The sequence below is a fragment of the Salvia splendens genome, chromosome 4 (genome assembly GCF_004379255.2).
Source record: "Salvia splendens isolate huo1 chromosome 4, SspV2, whole genome shotgun sequence".
NCBI lineage: Eukaryota > Viridiplantae > Streptophyta > Magnoliopsida > Lamiales > Lamiaceae > Salvia > Salvia splendens.
This window is the reverse complement of record NC_056035.1, coordinates 38,787,420-38,804,398: the sequence shown is the minus strand read 5'-3', so window position 1 is coordinate 38,804,398 and position 16,979 is coordinate 38,787,420. Positions and strand designations below refer to the sequence as shown.

Here is a 16,979-nt window from a genome sequence, read left to right as displayed (position 1 = left end):
TTTTCTTTTTCATCCATGCAAATATGTGAGGTACTTAATGTTAGAAGATGGTCGAGACATAATCAAAGGTGGCATTTTAGCTCGTGTTTCTTTCCCTGGTAAGTTGTTTGCTTGACTGATTCTAGTTTCAGTTTTGCTTGATTTCATTTGTTTTTTGTTGTGTATCATTGTTATTGTGCGGGTGCTCTTGCACTTCACCTTATATTTTTTGCTCGCCATCTTTGGAGTGATTTCAGCTTTCTTCTTTATAAAAAAAAATATTCCTCTCTATTTGATTTCTTTGATTGATTAACTAAATATTTAAACACTCTTGTCTAAACATGATCAAATTACTTGATATCAACATGTGTGCAAGTGCAAGTCAATTAGAACATGTCTAAACTAGATAGGTTTAAAGTAATCCGAACTCAAACACATCAATTTGTAGTAATGATTAAATGTGAATAAGGATTTGACATATCTATCAATTTTGATGTCCCTTTTGAGTGTGAATATTGGGGACCCAACCGCCAATATGCTGACATGGCAACCAATTCATTTTTACCTAGGATTTGATAAGGAAGAATATCATCAACCACCACCATTTTTCACCAGACAAAATGAATATTCTACTCCACACCTAAAAAATAAATAAATTTTAAATTAAAATTAGAGAGCTGACTTGTTCTATATTCTCAAGATGAGAAAGTGGTCTAATTCTCTCAATAATACTTGCAAGAATCCACATCTTCCGTTGTGGGTGATGAGAAAAATAGCCTCTGCTTTTGCATTATTGGATACTCATAATAAGAAGGATTTTGACAGAAGTTTGTTCTTCTCATCACTCTAACTGATTATTTGCTTAGTTTAATTCCAAAAGCTCATTTTGTGATTGTGACATAAGATATAGAAAACAACGAGCTGGCCTAGTGGTGGATAGTGATGTTTGTAGCCCAATAAAAATGATCGAACCATGACAAAACAGAACGAAAATTCGAAAAAAAATCCTGGTTTCTTGAATCTCGATTAAATCTTAAAATCAAAGTTGTCTGTCAAATTTTTTGTAAGTGACTTAAAAAACATCCCATAAATCCTAGCTAAATGATTTAGAAGAAATAATTTTAAATATAAAAAACAGTAGTACTATATTAACAAATGAAAGATAATAGTAGTAAATGTTTTCACCCAATTCTGAATAGCCAAAATCCATCAAGCATGAACACTCCATGTCTCTCGGAACTTTTTGTGAGTCATGTATGCATTTAAAACAATTAAAATTATTTGCCTTTTCCCACCAAAACGGCATCAGATAGCAATGCCCACGATTCAAAAACCATTGGTTCCAGTTTGGCACGAACCATAATTAACTGGGCCATGAAGGAGGAATGTGATTCGGTTAAGAACTGTGAACCGCTGATTCCATTTCCTGGATACTGATTTTTGTCATGAGCAGTTCCAGCTTTTTAAAGAAAAGATTAAATTACATTTTCAAAATTTTAATTTATAATGCGAAAATTGAATTTAATGCAATAATAAGGAAAACAGTTTACAATTGTATTGATTTGATTTTGAAATAAGACTGTTACAAATTACTCCATTTAAGAATTAAAGTAAAATATAAATTACTCTTCTCTATATTATTCTCTCTTATTTTATTATTTCTCCATTTTAATTATTTATTACGTGTTATTTTTATAAAACGAGTGCAGAAAAGTTAACGAGACTTCTAATGGTGGACGAAAAAAGTAATATCTGAGTTCAAAATATAATAAACAAATTATAAGACTGTAAGTTACAAATTAATCATTAACAAGACAATAAATTTAAAATGATTTACTCTATATCACTTTTATCCCATTCATAACTATCTTACTCACAAAGGACATAAATTGAATGATGTGATCATTGGTTAATGATTTTTTGAATGGAGATAATACACTTTTCGAGTAAAAATAAAAATGAATTAAGAATTCGACAAGGTTCTCGTTAATTAGTTGGAAGGACTCACTAAATTGCCAAAAACTCAAAGCTCCAAAACCCTCGCAACAGATACACAGCCACTGATCTCCACATTTCCATTCTCCCACACTCCGATTCCGGATTTGGTGTCTAAAATGGCGACGTTTTTCAGAAGACTCGCAAAAGCTGCCCCGATCGCTATCGGATGCCAGACTAAATCCGCTCCTCGCCTTCGATTCGGAGCTCTTGCCGCCATTTCCGGTGGAATCTCCGCTTACTACTTCTATTCGTCGCCGAATTTGGTAATTTCTCATTTTGATTTTGATAATGTGACCAAATGAAATATGCTGCAGTGGAATCAAAAGCTGACCGACGAATTGTGCCTTTCTATGTAAAAATCCGTTGTTTGTTTTCTTCCGCTGAGCTGCTTAATTGAATTGATATATTTCCGTGGCTTTCTGTTTGCGATCAAGCTTCGATGTGGTTATTGTTGTTCTTAAGCCCGGCCTTTTTTATGTGAATCGGTGTTACACTTGTGTGCGTGTGGTTGTAGAGAGTGAATTGAAATGCATGTGTTCAGTGTTCACTCAGCTGGATTTTACATTGGAAGCTCTCTCTGGTCAATTGTTGAAGTCAAATAGCAGATTAAGAATTGTAAAATCGTTTCTGTGATTGCATATCTGTTGTCAATTAACTGCTGCAACATCACTTATTCACTTATAAATTATCATCACAAAAATGAGGAATCAGAATAACACTGGCAATGCAAATGATATTATTTGAAATTTAACCAGGCAAATGCCATAAAATGGATAAAACCCCGAACAGCTTTCTAGCCGTTCGTCTTTTTATTAAATTCATGTTGAATGCTAGCTACTTAGCATTGCATACTCTGCATTTGTTTTTAATTGTCTCTGTGTGTTGTTTCATGTGCATAATAATATTTTCATATATTTACATATGTTTGGGGATCTCAAGTAAAAACGGATTTCGCACTGTAACTATGCTGTTGTCTGACTTCCTGAGAGGGTATGTTACTGTTGATGCTCGGCCAATCAACTCTTCATGCTTTTTTAACCAAATACTGTAAAAAGTGATTGTTATATAATTATTTGTATTTCAGTATAAGATATTTGCTGTGTGTAATTCAGGGGTACCTTGATGAACTCAATGAAAAAGATGCACCACTAGCTGGTATGTGTTGTTTCCTCCCTCTGGATCTACTCACTAATATATTCAAACTGGTTTCAATGATTTCTAGAATTCAAATCTTGTGCATCACATAAGATTAATCTTCACTGAGATGGAGCTAAACCTCTTGCTTGTTCGTTATATAATTTAAGCGAGAAATGTATAAAATGTGAAATAATGATTGCAAGTAATTTCTTTCTGCTCTATCTTAACAATTTTCCTTTAAACAAGTAATGTTTTTCTTTCTTTTCAGCTCTAAACCCTGATAAATGGATTGAATTCAAGCTCCAAGAGAAGGCACAGGCCAGCCACAATACTCAATTATTTAGGTTATCCCTTATATCAGAATATTTCCTTGTAACTGAATCATCAGATGGTGATTTAGTATACCGATTAAAGATGTAAATGCTGAAGTTAAAATATGCTATCGCATGTCACTGGTTAAGAGCGGAACTCATTTCTGCTTTCATTACACTCTGTAGGTTTCTGAACGGATATTCGTCATATTTATAAATGTATGTATGTATGAGTGCATCCATGGTAGCTTTCTCAACTAAAAGATAATTACTTCGGGAATTGAATCGATATGGAGATTAGTATAGGTCTCCAGTTAAATGAATAAAGTGAAGAAGGCCCCTACAGTATTGATTCATAATATCCTATTCTGTGAATGGCATTTGGCACTTTTGTGAAAAGAAATTCCAAGTAACTTATGCAAATGAAAATACTTGGGATCCATTTGCTTATGTTTTGATTGGTTGGGTTGATTCAGAGTCTCAGACTCTAGTTAATCTGAGCTCAAAGTCTCCTGGCAAAGATCCTATACTCATGGAATAATCTGACCTCAGTTACTTTAAATATCTACTTAAGGATATTGTTAGTAATAAAATCAGCATTGTTTCTATTATTGGCATACATGTTAATATCAACCACAATATTATCTTTAAATCTATCTAGACTTCCCTGAACTATATAAAAACCCTAGAAGAGTAAAAATCATCCCAAATTAAGGTAAAGTTTGGATGGTTATGGGTAAATTGATTAATAACTTTGGTAGAATAATCTAAGAACCAATAGCAGATCGAAAATTTTAATATGCTGGTAAGAAAATACTGTGGAAACTGTTAATGTGCTAGAAGCAAGGGGGTTGGAGATGGTGCCCTGGCCTGGGGTCAAGCCAGAGGGAGTCATGGGAATTAACATTCAAAGAATCTTGTCTACTAATTCTATACATTTGGACTTATGTTCACATTTCAGGGAATCTTTTACTGCAGAGGAATTGTTGAAAATGCATCTGACTTCAGAATATGTTACTTAGGCTGACTCTTATTCTGTTAATAAATGGCAGGTTTTCGTTTGATCCTGATCTGAAATTAGGTCTTCATGTTGCATCCTGCCTTATCACAAGGTACTTACTCAGAAACTTATACATTGTATGTACTTCTTTGTATGTAAAATGAATAAATGATCACTAAACATTGAATGTCTTGTAGGGCCCCAAATGGTCAAAATGCTGAAGGGAAAACTAAATATGTGATTCGCCCGTAAGTCATACCACTATTTTTAGATGGCATGTGGTGCTTATGTATTTATATTATGTTTGACTTGATGGCTTGGAATATTCAGCCATGCTTCTGGAGTATATTTTTGTTCTAACGGATTTTACCTCCATGTTGATAAAATTGAAAGTTTTATACCTTATATACATGACATTTTGTGTCTAATTTGGACATTTTGAGTACTATGATTATGAACCAGAAGAAGCAACTAGGAGTTCTAAGATAAGCTAAATCACTCACATTCTTCATACCATTCCAATCTGAAGATATATCTGTCGATATGAATCTGCAAGAGCAAGATATCTGTACTTTTTGAGATGCATCACGAGTTTTCAGTATTAGTGTGCTCTGAGATCAACCAGTATTGTAGTAAAAAAAATTATTCTGAAACTTGTTGTTCTGCAGCTACACTCCAATTTCAGATCCTGATGCAAGGGGTTACTTCGATTTGCTCATCAAGGTAGTCCTTTGAGACAGAGATCTATATATATATATGCATATCTTTTCATCATATTTTGTAATTTTTTTCTCAAAAGAACATCAATTTGTTTTGACATTCTACAGGTGTACCCAGAAGGTAAAATGAGTCAGCATTTTGCTAGCTTAAAACCAGGAGATGTGGTCGAAGTGAAAGGGTAAGTGATGTATTGTTAGCTAAGTATATAATATAAGGTTACTCATGTTGCTTGCCTATTAATACTTTTTTATGTCCAGGCCCATTGAGAAATTCAGATATAGTCCAAATATGAAAAAACATATTGGCATGGTAAGATTAATGATATTTTACTCTATCAACATTTCCATTTCATTCCATACTAAATTTTTTTCATCAAATGCTACTACATCACCATGCCCCTTATTAGGGGGGCAAATAAATTTGACCCCTTGAGATTGTCAGATTTCTTTCAAGATACCCCACCCCAACTGATCCCTCACAACAAAAAGAGTTCAAATTCAATTTTACTTATTATAGTGTAGTTCATTACACAGCATGAATGTCTATATTTCAGATTGCAGGAGGATCTGGAATTACTCCAATGCTTCAGGTGATAGATGCCATCCTTAAGAACCCTGATGATAATACTCAGGTAGGCTACAAGTCATTTGTTGAATCGACAAATTAAGCATTGTGAAAGGCGATCGTTTATTTGGACAGCTTGGATGATGCTGTTACCCTTTCAGGTTTCTCTGATCTACGCTAATCTTACTCCTGATGATATACTTCTCAAAAAGAAGCTTGACACACTTTCTGCCAGCAATCCGAACTTGAAGGTCCATCATTAGTTCTGTGTAAAGTTTAAAATTCTTTTCGTTATACTTATCTATTTATACCTTTTTGCATTTTGTAGGTATTCTACACTGTTGATAACCCAACAAAGGATTGGTTGGGAGGTCAGGGTTTCATATCGAAGCAAATGGTAGTGAAGGGCTTGCCAGGCCCTAGTGATGATACTCTCGTTCTTGTAAGTTTTCTCTTCCATCAAAGCTAGACTCTGATTCAAGGTGTAAGTATTCCCTAAAGCTACCCATTTCTACAATTTTAAAGTTGCCGTTTTTTCTTCACAATTTTTCGATTGGTCAGGTATGTGGCCCTCCTGGAATGATGAATCATGTTTCCGGTGACAAGAAAGATCGGGCGCAAGGAGAGGTACACATCTTTATACACTTGAAAAACCTCCATGTCTCTCTCTCCTTACATCCTTATCCTTTTTTGATTTGGCAGCTGAGGGGCATCCTCAAGGAGCTTGGCTATACTGAAGATATGGTTTACAAATTCTAGGTGAGTGCCAATTTTGATGAAATAAATGAATTCGTAACACTATATAGTTATGCATGTTGAATGCATAACCTCAAATGTGGATCCATTGATGACAAAAGCTGCTGCTCCACTTTGGAGGAAGAGTTCTTGAAATGTTAGTTTGATTACTTGTATTAGCATTTCTCTATTTATAGAGCGTGGATTGATTGGAACGAAACGTCTTTGAAAGATCAATAAACCCGTCCACCAATTTTGATGGTTTCTTTACAAATATGTGGAGAATCGAGTTCGGTTCAAACATGCAAATTATTGAGATTTTCTTATATTTCGTTGAGCATTTATGTGGCTTTTGGGCTTTGTTAAGCAATTCGACCACTAGGAGAAAAGTTCATAGATTGACATTGTTAAATTCTTGTAATATTTTCTTCTAATTTCTTATATTAAACGTTAGTAAATTGAATTTTATTAACCCATGCACGAACAATATGGTCTTTGTTTTTCTTGACGAAAAAACTGAATAAAAGATGATTCTGTATTGATTAAAGAAATGTGTAAAATTTATTTTTGAGTCATTTGTGATGCTAATTGGTGAATATTTTTCTTATTAATCAGCGTAGGTGGGTGGGGTAATTACATGTTTCATATAAAATGTTTTACCTTTGTTTCAATTAAGTACAAAAAGTATTAATGTTATATATTACATGCAAAAAGTTTACTAAGTGTTCCAAAATAAAACATTTCGTCAGGTCTCCACTAACACCGTTACTTCTAATTATATCATACATACAAAAAGTTTCACCAGTGTTTCAAATTTGTACAAAAAGTTTTAAATTAAAACATTCCATTAATTATTTCAAACAGTTATTTTTATTATTCACAAAAATGAAAAATACAGAGAAAAAAATCACCACTCTTCACCATCAAATTAGCGAATTGCATTTTATTGTCTAAGCTTTCTCATATAACAATGGAGAATACAACTAAAAAATATTAAATCTTTTTTGTAAAAAATAAATATTGACTTATTAACAGTTCGAAGCTCAAATTAGTCATTTTATAAAGATGAAATATGAACTTATTTTATACTATGTTCTATAAAGAACATTATAAAAAAACAGAGTATAATGAGAGACAATTTTTTTAAATCACGATCGATCAATTGCTGGAAGAATTGATGTTGACTGTTAATTTTTAGAGTGAATTAATTGTATTAAGTCTCTAATTATTCTGTAATTATACTGATAAGTTGGACAAATTTTAAACTAACTAAGAGTGTTTAAAATATTTAACGGAATGTATTAATTTAAAATATTTTGTATGTAATATATAAATTTAATATTTTTTGTATTAAATTAAAACAAAGATAAAATATTTTATATAAAATATGTAATTATTCCTGGGTGCGTAGTTTACAAGCATTATTTTGGTTGTCGCTAGAAAAGAAATAAATAATCGAAATTCTCATTTAGAAAACATAACCATATAAACTTTAGAAGATAAACAACTCGACACCTTAATGAAAAAAATAAATAAAAAAATACTGAAATATGCAATCAACGATCTTAATCAACACATATTAATAGAGTGTGATTAAAATTACATTCAATCAATCAAATAAACTGGAGTATATTTAATCATTGATCATCAGCAAAACAAACAAACTTGTACATGCCTGCCGCCGCCGCTTCTTCTTCTTAAGCGGAGTCACAGCAGCAGCTCTCGCCATCAGAGGCTGGTGTTTGAGAGATCCTGACCGAATTCGATAACTCATCACGGCATCTGCCACCGTCGATTCAGTTGAATCAGAGCTTCTGACATATGAACTAGCGATCGTTTGGCGGAAAATGCTTGCCGCAACCTTCTCTTCTGAGCAAAACCTCTCATATTCAAGGTCCGGTTGTGAGGTATATTATCTCCCCACTAGTGTAGCTTTGTTAATTCTACAGTTTTAAATGCGACGAACAAAGTTAAGTCGGATTTTGATGTATTAATTCATTTCTTCGTTGCAAATTGCAATCCCTGACTGATGCAAATGGATAATACTAGTATTGTGGCTTGATTATGGAATGACTCCCCACTTTTGGGATGCCAAAATCAAGGGGAATGGAACCTATTCCTCATTCTCATCATTTTCATTCTCTTTCTCTTCCCCTCAAACCACCAAGCTCTCAAATGTGAATGCTGATATATGATTCGTTCTGTATATTGATGTTAGATTTGTATTTAAATAACCTGAAAGTGATCGAAGATATTTAAGTACTAGAAGTTATTTACAGACTTTTGTAGTGCATGTAGTTGATTGAACTAAGGCGTGTCAACATATGAAAGAGAAAGCTTCAACCATTGTATGTTTATAGAGATGGCTAAGGCCTAAGGGGAAGTGGTATGTGTTTTTCTCATGCATCCTGCTGAACCAGAATGGTTTATATAGCCTTTCCTAAATCGTACTTAAAAGTTTAGTCAAGAGTAGTTTTGTACACCTGCACACGGTAAGTGCGCTCTGTAATAAATGACGTCTAAATTTTATACGAATCAATGTATAGCAGTTTTCTGTTACTACATAATAGTATGGAGTAGTAACTTTACCCTCTGATTCTATTTAGGCTGTTAGAGTTGTAAGCATAGTATTTGAATAAATTTTATACGAATCAATATGACATGATTCTGGATTTTGATATGCAAGCATGTCCATGATAGAGTTATCTTTGGGAGTAGAGTTTTTTTAAGTTGCAAATCAACATGTCTATATGCTGTATCAGTCCATTCCTTCTTGTGCTTTTAGTTGTACCAGCACCGAGCATCTCATGACAGGAAAAATACCCAAATGGCTATTGCTCACGTTTCACCGAGCATGCACTGATTCATATGGCGATGATTTTCTGCTATATGAGACTAGAACTGAATTTGAAATTTCTGGTTAAAAAAAAAGATTTTGGACTGAACTACTGCATCTGGAATAATAAAATTACAAGCCCGGAGCCCCAGTTTTTATAAATATATGTATATGCTATAGAACCAATTTTTCTTCCCTCATATCCACTGAAACACGTCTTCACTCGAGCAAACTTACACTTGATTTTAAGATTTTTACTGCTTAAAGTCCTGTTTTGATTGATTGTATTCTTTGTGTTATCAAGAAACACGTACTCATGGATTATCTGATCTTTCACAGAACTGTCACTATTGAACAGGAGTGCTCAAGCAGAGATATATCTCGGAGTAGTATGGCTGAGGCTTCAGAAAATTCAGGCAACCGGTGGCTGTTACCACTGAAGCTCACTGATGGACATTCTGAAATAACTGCAATGGAGTAGTACTCTCATGTGCTGTCATTTCCTGCTGATATTAGCCTCGGGACAAGGTTTCCAATTCTTAAAACTCTTCTTAAGCCAGTAATCAGTTTGAATAATGTTATACAGAAGCTAGCATTCATTGAATTGTCACTGGATGGACTAATCAGATGATGTAGCCTCTGGGAGTTCCTTGTACATAACTTCCATTATTTAACGCGAACATGTAATATTTTGGGTTGGATGGATTTCAGGGACATCCTTAAATGATCATCGACGAAGTCTTGCTGCAAGGGTGAATGCTCCAAGTCCAATTTGAGTCAGACTGTCCAGCTTCAGAAAAATAATGCAACTACAGATGGTTTAACTGATGGAGTAAAGCCGCTTCACACAACTGAAGGAAATCCTGAGAAAGCAACTGCCTCAGAAAGACCAAAAGGTAGACTTAATGCAGCCTCTGGGTCTTTGGTAGAACTTCTATAGCGTTGCATAAAAGTTATGTTTTGATTCAGCCTTCTCAGAATCAACTTGTATGCACTCTGGTGTTGTAGATGATGGATCAACCCCAACATTACCTTCCTGTTAAAGTTTCAAATATTAATTTTCTGATTGTGAATTCTGGTGCTTATACCACAGTAAGTTACCTATTACAGTAGTGACATCTGTACCTGTTCAAAATCAAGTGTTTGCCCAGAAACTTCTACAGAAGACAAGTCACCCTAGTTTTGGCGATCGCAATCCTAAATTTCAGAGGCGTATGGGAAAGGATACTGAAGACGACTTATCTTTGCTCACACTTGATGAGTGGGAAACGAGGATGAGTGGAAGTGGTCCCCAAAGCATCACCATTACACTCAAGATGAGGAGCTTACAAGACAGCTGTAGAAGCAATTTGATTTGAAGGGAAATCATGTAATCATTTCTTGCCCAACAATATTTTATATGGAGTGCACCATTCTGGTTATCTTGATGATTGCATCAAACCTTATTTATGTTTTCTGTTGCTATAGTCACCATCAGCATAGCCGGAGTGTCCATGATCCATATAACATGCCTATAGATTTTCCAGTTTTTGTATTTAAACTCATATTATGTGCTATACATTTAGGTACAAAACTGTCCTCGTATGATGGATGCTAAAAGTATAAAAATGATCATGTTCAGTTTCAAAATAGATGACACTGGAGCTTCCGGTCGAACTGATGCTAAAAGTATAAAGATGAGCATGTTCAGTTTCGAAAGAGATGGCTGTAGCTTCCGCTCGAACGATTCAGGGGAAGCAGAAGAGGATGAGGAAGAGGAAGAGGAAAGAGATACTGAAGCACAGGTAGAGTTCAATGTAAATTCGCTGTTCAGCTTCTTCACCTTCTAATCTGTTATTTGCAAATAATTTAGAAAAAAATCTTGGAATTATGCGTCTGAGTTTTTTGCTTTAGTGGTTATAGCTAACATTTCTGTGATGTTTGTTTGTTTTTATTAACTCATAAGCATCCTTAATTTGCAAATAATCTGTGGTTGCACTACATATCTAAATTAAAGGGTCCACTTCAATCCACCTCTCTCTCTAGATAGAAAACTTGAGGTAACTTTCATGAGTTTACTTGATTTACTTATATCTATTGAACTATAAAGTGTGTTACTTAAAGTTCAATCTTGACTCTTTTTTGTAGCACGGCATAGGATCCAACTTTAAAAGTCGTTGTCGTGGTGACTGCTTTTGAGGGAATTTTTACACTCCCGTTGGTGTTGAATTTAATTCTCCATTCTTTAGCTTCAATTTTACACTTTTCATGATGAAAGCTTTAACCAAACATGTGTTGTCGTTCAAGGTTTTACATTTTCTTTTGTCCTTTCTCTTTAGCTTTTCTCACCAAATTCCTTAACGAGGAAGGGACATCTTGCCAGAAAAGGATAGAAATGAGAGAAGGGGCCAATCCAAATTCAGCAAAGCAGTTATAATGTTGAGGTCTGTATTAATTATATTTGATTGCAGATTAGTAAATCAAGTGATAGAACACAACAGAATTAACTCTGGTTTCTTGTTTATTGGCTTCTGTCTGCACAAGTTTTGTTGTTTCTCATTAGATTGTTCCACGTGTTACTGTTAGGGGGTTTGCTTGAATATAATCAAAGCAAACACAACTTGATAAAGTACAAAAAAGGGTAGTTGAATAAAGCCAAAGACAAGAAGAGAATTACTAGAGGAAAGAATTAAACAGAAGAAAACAGTTTGTTTCCTTGACACTGTCAAATCTCAAACAGTTTACATAATAAATCAACACAACAAACAATCCTAATATGCTCTACAAAAAAAATGAAAAATCATTGCACAATCAAACAAGAGAAGGTGAGAAGGCCTTCACAAAGAATATAAGAGCTAAAGGGATAACCAATTCTTCATTCTTGGACCATCCTGCATCTTCAAAATTCAGACCTATATCCATCCCCATTGGCACTTGTTGCAGGATTTGCTTCCAATTATTTCCCAGATTTGTACGGATGCTGCTGTATTTGAACCGAGTCGAGCCGAGCTACCTATGGTGTGAGGCCCGGCGGTGAAGCCCTCGACTCCATGGGAGGCGTCTGGCTGTCGGACCCTCCCCTCAGTGCATCGTCAGAGGAGCGTAGCCCGTCGTCAGTATCCCCTCGGTTCATATCCTCCATCATTCTCAAAACCTCCGGCATCGTCGGCCTCTGATCTGGCACCATAGCAACACAAGCCATACCTATCTGGAGAAGCTGCACCATCTCCTCCTCCACATCTTGATACCTCATTAGCTCCACATCGAACACCTCAGCTGTCCATTCCTCTCTCACCACGCTCTGGACCCATCTTGGTAGATCAATCCCTTCCTCGCCTAGAGAGGCCTGATTAGGCGCCTTCCCTGTCAAGAGCTCTAATAGCAACACTCCAAAACTGTAAACATCTGACTTGAACGTGACCTTCCGGGTCTCAAGAACCTCAGGTGCGCGGTAGCCCATGACGCGGTGGTTAGGGGTGGAGGAGTTTAGGAAGAGAGGGTTGAGCCCGTAGTCGGATACGGAAGCATCTAGATTGTCTTGTTTGAGAAGGATGTTGGAAGACTTTATGTTTCCATGGACCACCTTTCCAGATACATGGAGATGGGCAAGCCCTCTTGCAGCATTCACTGCTATCCTCAGCCTGCTGTCCCATTCTAGTGGGGTTCGCCCCGACCCTCGACTACCTATACAACACACACATCCAATTTAACATATTCCACACACAGTAGATGTGATGAATGAAAATAATAAAAAACCAATCTTTTTCCCCAGCCACATAACACACCTTCATTTGAGTTCAGAGAAAGGTAAGAAATTTCTAAGTTTATTAATTAAGTAATATTCGAACAAAATTAAAGCAACAACAGAATGAAAGATCATTCATTACAATGCAGCATATCTCTTGCATCCAAGGTGAATAAACAGAGCATGACCTAATACTTTAATATAATCATCACAGGAATTTATGAACTGTCTGCTGTACTGTCTTGTAATTCCTTTTAATTTTATATTGAACAAATTAATTCTTAATCTATTTCATCAGCGACAGATTGACAATGGAGAATGTATGTCACTGTGTCCACACTACATGTGCTTTGGCCAAAGGAGATACACTTATGGAAAATATCAAATTTTAGGATTAAAAAAAAAGGCACATGGGTCAAAAGCATGTGACATCAATAGTGTAATGTATGGGCGAGGAGCGTTATTATTAGTACACTATTTTAAAAAAGAAAAAGTTAGGGCACATTTCATAGAGATACATAGAGGATAAAGTAGCATCATCTCTTCTATTCTTTCCATTTCATTTGCTACATATGCATCCTTACTTTTCTTTTACAAAAAATAAAAAAATAAATCAAGACTTTAAACACAAGGAAAGGTATGTGAAGATGGCACTGGCATGCACATTGTTACTGATTTTTATATGAAAAATAATCCACCAATATACAATCATATAATTAAACTTAGCTTGAAAAGTTCATTGCTTGATTGAAATGTAAACAGTGTTAAAGGCCGGCCTTGAAAAAAGAAAATGTAGACTTTTTCCAATATACTACTACTAGATTATACTAATAAAAAAAGGCCAACTTTTAGTAAAATCATGGCAACGTAAATTAAACCTCTCCAATCCTTAATGAAGAAGTCTAAACAAGGTAAATCTTTAATTATTGCAAACTACATTAATCATATAAAAGAGTGGCAATGGCACTTAAACAGTCCTAGCACCAAACTTGGCATCCAACAATAATTCTTGAAAAACAATAAAGAGGGAAAGTGGGAAACAGAGGTAGTTAGGTAGTGAAATCCAATAATTGACATTAAGATTTAAGACTAAACAAGAAACCTATAGCCATCTTCTCCAATAAAGAAATCCACACAAAATCATTTGCACATGTAATCAAATACTCAAATCCATCTTCTCCAACGTGGAATGACACAAGCAAGACCATAAATCATGGAAACATAGAAAATTATGCAAGAAAACAATAAAAAAAAAGATAAAATACTAAAAAAAACAGAGATGAAGAAGAAGAAGCATTACCATGGAGGAGAGCAGAGAGGCTGCCACCAGGCATGTAATCAGAGACCAACAGTTTCTCATCTTTGGAGAAGTAATAAGCCCTAAGCGGCAGCACATTTGGGTGCTTGACGTTTCCCAGCATCTCCAGCTGCTGCTCGAACTCCTTCTTCGCGGCGGCGACGTCTTTGAGCCGCTTCACCACCACGGTTGTACCTTCCTCCAGCACCGCTTTGTAGCTTGTACCTACGCTCCCCTTCCCCAGCACCTCCGCCGAAGCCCTAAGCAGATCTTCCAAATCGAAGCTGAGCACGCCTCCTTGGAAGAAAACTAGTTTATTCCTCTCTCCGCCTTCGCCGGAGACGCCGGTGATGTCGTCTTTGGAGGAGGAGGTTCCTATCTCCGCCGCCCCTGCCGCTACTGCTGATCCGGCCACGGCAGCTGTGGTTGAAGGCGGTTTGTAGGTTTTTGCGGTTTGATTCGATTTTCTCTTTTTGATTAGGAAGAAAATTAGGGCAAGTAGGAGGAATAGGGCTAATAATCCACCGGCAATTGATATTCCGACGATCGCCGCGGTTGATAGCTTCCGGTGCTTTTTTTGGCCGGCTACGCCGGGCGGAGGCTCCAGATCAGGCGACGGAGCCGGCGAGGGGAAGAAGGGGCTGCACGGCGGCAATGGCGCCCCGCACAATTGGAGGTTATTCGCGAATGAAGACGAGGGGAATTTCGCCAGCGCGGCGGGGATGGAGCCGTTGAGGCTGTTATCAGACACATTGAAGGCGTCGAGCGACGCGGCGGCGGCGGAGAGATTAGGCAATTTCCCGGTGAATCCGTTGCTCTGGAGGAACAAGCCGGTGAGGTGAGTGAGATTGTTGAGGGCGAAGGGGATCGGGCCGGTGAAGTTGTTGGAGGAGAGATCGAGGCGGTTGAGGCGAGTCAGCTCGGCGAGGCTGGGCGGGAACTCGCCGGAGAGCTGGTTGCGCTGGAGGTAGACATTGCGGAGGGATTTGAGGTTGGAGAGGTCGGCGGGGAGGGGGCCGGAGAGGCGGTTGGAGCGGAGGCTGAGGACGCGGAGGGAGGAGAGGCGGCCGAGGGTGGAGGGGGGGATGTGGCCGATGAGGCCGACGCCGGGGAGGCGGAGGGAGTGGACGGAGGAGTTGGAGGGGTCGCAGGAGACGCCGACCCAGGAGCAGGCGGAGAGGGAGGGGTCCCACTGGAGGCGGGACTCGTGGGGGACTTTGGAGAGGAAATCGAGCAGCGCCTGCTTGTCGGCGGTGGGCTCGGCGGCGGCGGCGGCGGCGGAGAATGATAGTAAAAATAACAGTGTGAAGAATGAAATCGGCGGCATTGTTGGGGGATTGGAGGGAGGGAATGAGTGTGAGGGGGTGGGAATCGAATCAATTCAATTCATGGAGAGTGGTGGTGAGGGAGGAGGAGCTACCATAGCCATGAGTGAAGGCATGTGAGTGGGTGAAGAGAGAGAGAGAGAGAAAGGAGTGTGTGTTTTACGCTTGGAAACAAAGCAGCAATAATATCAGAGATTGAGGAGCTGGACTCTTTGTCCTCACTGTTCCATCTTTTTCAAACACAACTTCCAAACTGTGAATTGATTTGGGCAAATTCTGATCGATTTCCCAACTTTAGAAGTTGGTCGTAAAAAAATGAAGTTTCATATCGTTTGTAATTGTAATTGTGTCATGACCAAACGTTCACATTATTTGCGTGTAATATAGTACTCCCTCCTTCTCCTAATAGGAGTCGCTCTTTGACCGGGCACGAGTTTTAAGAAATGCAAAGAAAAGTTGGTTGAAAAAGTTAGTGAAACGTAGGACCCACATTTTTATATTGTTTTTATAATAAAATGTGAGTAGAGTGAGTTAGTGGAACGTGGGACCTACTACCATTTATGGTAAAAATGAAGAGTGACTCTTAATGGGGGACGGCCCAAAATGGAAATTAGCGACTCTTATTCGGGGACGGGGAGTATCATATATTGATGATGTGATTGAATAGGTGTTAAGCGTGTTGTCGAACTGATGAAAATTCTGAATATGAATATTCGGACACCGTCATAGACCGTTGATAGGATTCCATCCAAGATAATTGCAAATAATGGTAATTTTTACTACTTGTTTTGATGATTATTTTTTAAAATTATAAGACTAGCTAAAATTTTCGAATCTTAATACTTTTATATCAATTTGCTATTTTGTGATTTTTATACCCCCGTTATATTAGTTTCTTTTTTCTTTTTATAGACACTTCTAAACTATAATATCTTTAATATATTAATTTATTTACTCTTTAAATTATCAAATTTATTACTTTTTTATTAATATAATGTTTTTTTTAGTTATTACTATCACTTCTTCTATGGCATTTTTTTCAACCATTGTTTGAACTTGAAAAAACAAAATCTTTATGTTCTCTTATATCTTACCTATCTTCTTTTGTTACTTTATTTTATCTCTGTTTAATGATGGAATGAGTTAGTACTATTTTTTAAGGGGAATGAGTATTAAATACACATATTTTTCTTCTTTCCCCATGCGGCCATACCCCATTACTTGGACTTGCATTTGATTCACTACAGATATGACTATTTATTTTTTCAGCCAATTATATTACTTGCCCCATTTTATGCCAAACTCCTCTTAATGAGAATGATTGTCAATTTGTCACTATTTTGTTGCTAAATT

The 16,979-nt window shown here is 36.8% G+C and overlaps 2 protein-coding genes and 1 long non-coding RNA gene across 12 annotated transcripts; 2 read left to right on the top strand and 1 right to left on the bottom strand.

The window, feature by feature from the left end:
• Positions 1-6,718, top strand: LOC121799940 (NADH-cytochrome b5 reductase-like protein). Of its 2 annotated transcripts, none has more exons than XM_042199461.1 (13): positions 1-98; positions 3,062-3,132; positions 3,383-3,458; positions 4,478-4,537; positions 4,623-4,673; positions 5,094-5,148; positions 5,253-5,323; positions 5,403-5,454; positions 5,699-5,776; positions 5,871-5,960; positions 6,038-6,151; positions 6,271-6,336; positions 6,412-6,718. In XM_042199461.1, exons 1-13 carry the CDS (start codon positions 16-18, stop codon positions 6,466-6,468), a joined length of 924 nt encoding a protein of 307 aa, XP_042055395.1. In that variant the 5' UTR covers positions 1-15; the 3' UTR covers positions 6,469-6,718. The 2 variants fall into 2 exon arrangements, with proteins under 2 accessions (XP_042055395.1, XP_042055394.1); XM_042199460.1 differs by lacking the exon at positions 1-98 and adding an exon at positions 1,961-2,240 and having other exon boundaries at positions 3,090-3,132.
• Positions 6,719-7,990: 1,272 nt separating this feature from the next.
• Positions 7,991-13,575, top strand: LOC121799938. Of its 9 annotated transcripts, none has more exons than XR_006050395.1 (4): positions 7,991-8,351; positions 9,620-9,808; positions 9,992-11,703; positions 13,309-13,575. It is a non-coding gene; the product is annotated as an uncharacterized LOC121799938 (long non-coding RNA). The 9 variants fall into 9 exon arrangements; XR_006050396.1 differs by having other exon boundaries at positions 13,303-13,575; XR_006050398.1 differs by lacking the exon at positions 13,309-13,575 and having other exon boundaries at positions 7,993-8,351; positions 9,992-11,319; positions 11,408-11,783.
• Positions 11,949-16,040, bottom strand: LOC121799937 (probable inactive receptor kinase At2g26730). Its single transcript, XM_042199459.1, has 2 exons — positions 14,305-16,040; positions 11,949-12,943 (listed from the first exon to the last, which is right to left on the bottom strand). Exons 1-2 carry the CDS (start codon positions 15,626-15,628, stop codon positions 12,273-12,275), a joined length of 1,995 nt encoding a protein of 664 aa, XP_042055393.1. The 5' UTR covers positions 15,629-16,040; the 3' UTR covers positions 11,949-12,272.
• Between the last annotated feature and the right edge of the window lie 939 nt (positions 16,041-16,979).

What these genes read in the sequence shown, in the direction of transcription:
- LOC121799937 (XM_042199459.1), bottom strand. Translation starts at nt 15,628, where the DNA reads ATGCCGCCGATTTCATTCTTCACACTGTTATTTTTACTATCATTCTCC. An exon ending in CCTCTCTGCTCTCCTCCATG is followed by an intron (nt 12,944 to 14,304) that starts GTAATGCTTCTT and finishes TGTGTTGTATAG; the next exon opens with GTAGTCGAGGGTCGGGGCGA.
- LOC121799940 (XM_042199460.1), top strand. Translation starts at nt 2,094, where the DNA reads ATGGCGACGTTTTTCAGAAGACTCGCAAAAGCTGCCCCGATCGCTATC. An exon ending in ACTTCGATTTGCTCATCAAG is followed by an intron (nt 5,149 to 5,252) that starts GTAGTCCTTTGA and finishes GACATTCTACAG; the next exon opens with GTGTACCCAGAAGGTAAAAT. An exon ending in CCAGCAATCCGAACTTGAAG is followed by an intron (nt 5,961 to 6,037) that starts GTCCATCATTAG and finishes TGCATTTTGTAG; the next exon opens with GTATTCTACACTGTTGATAA.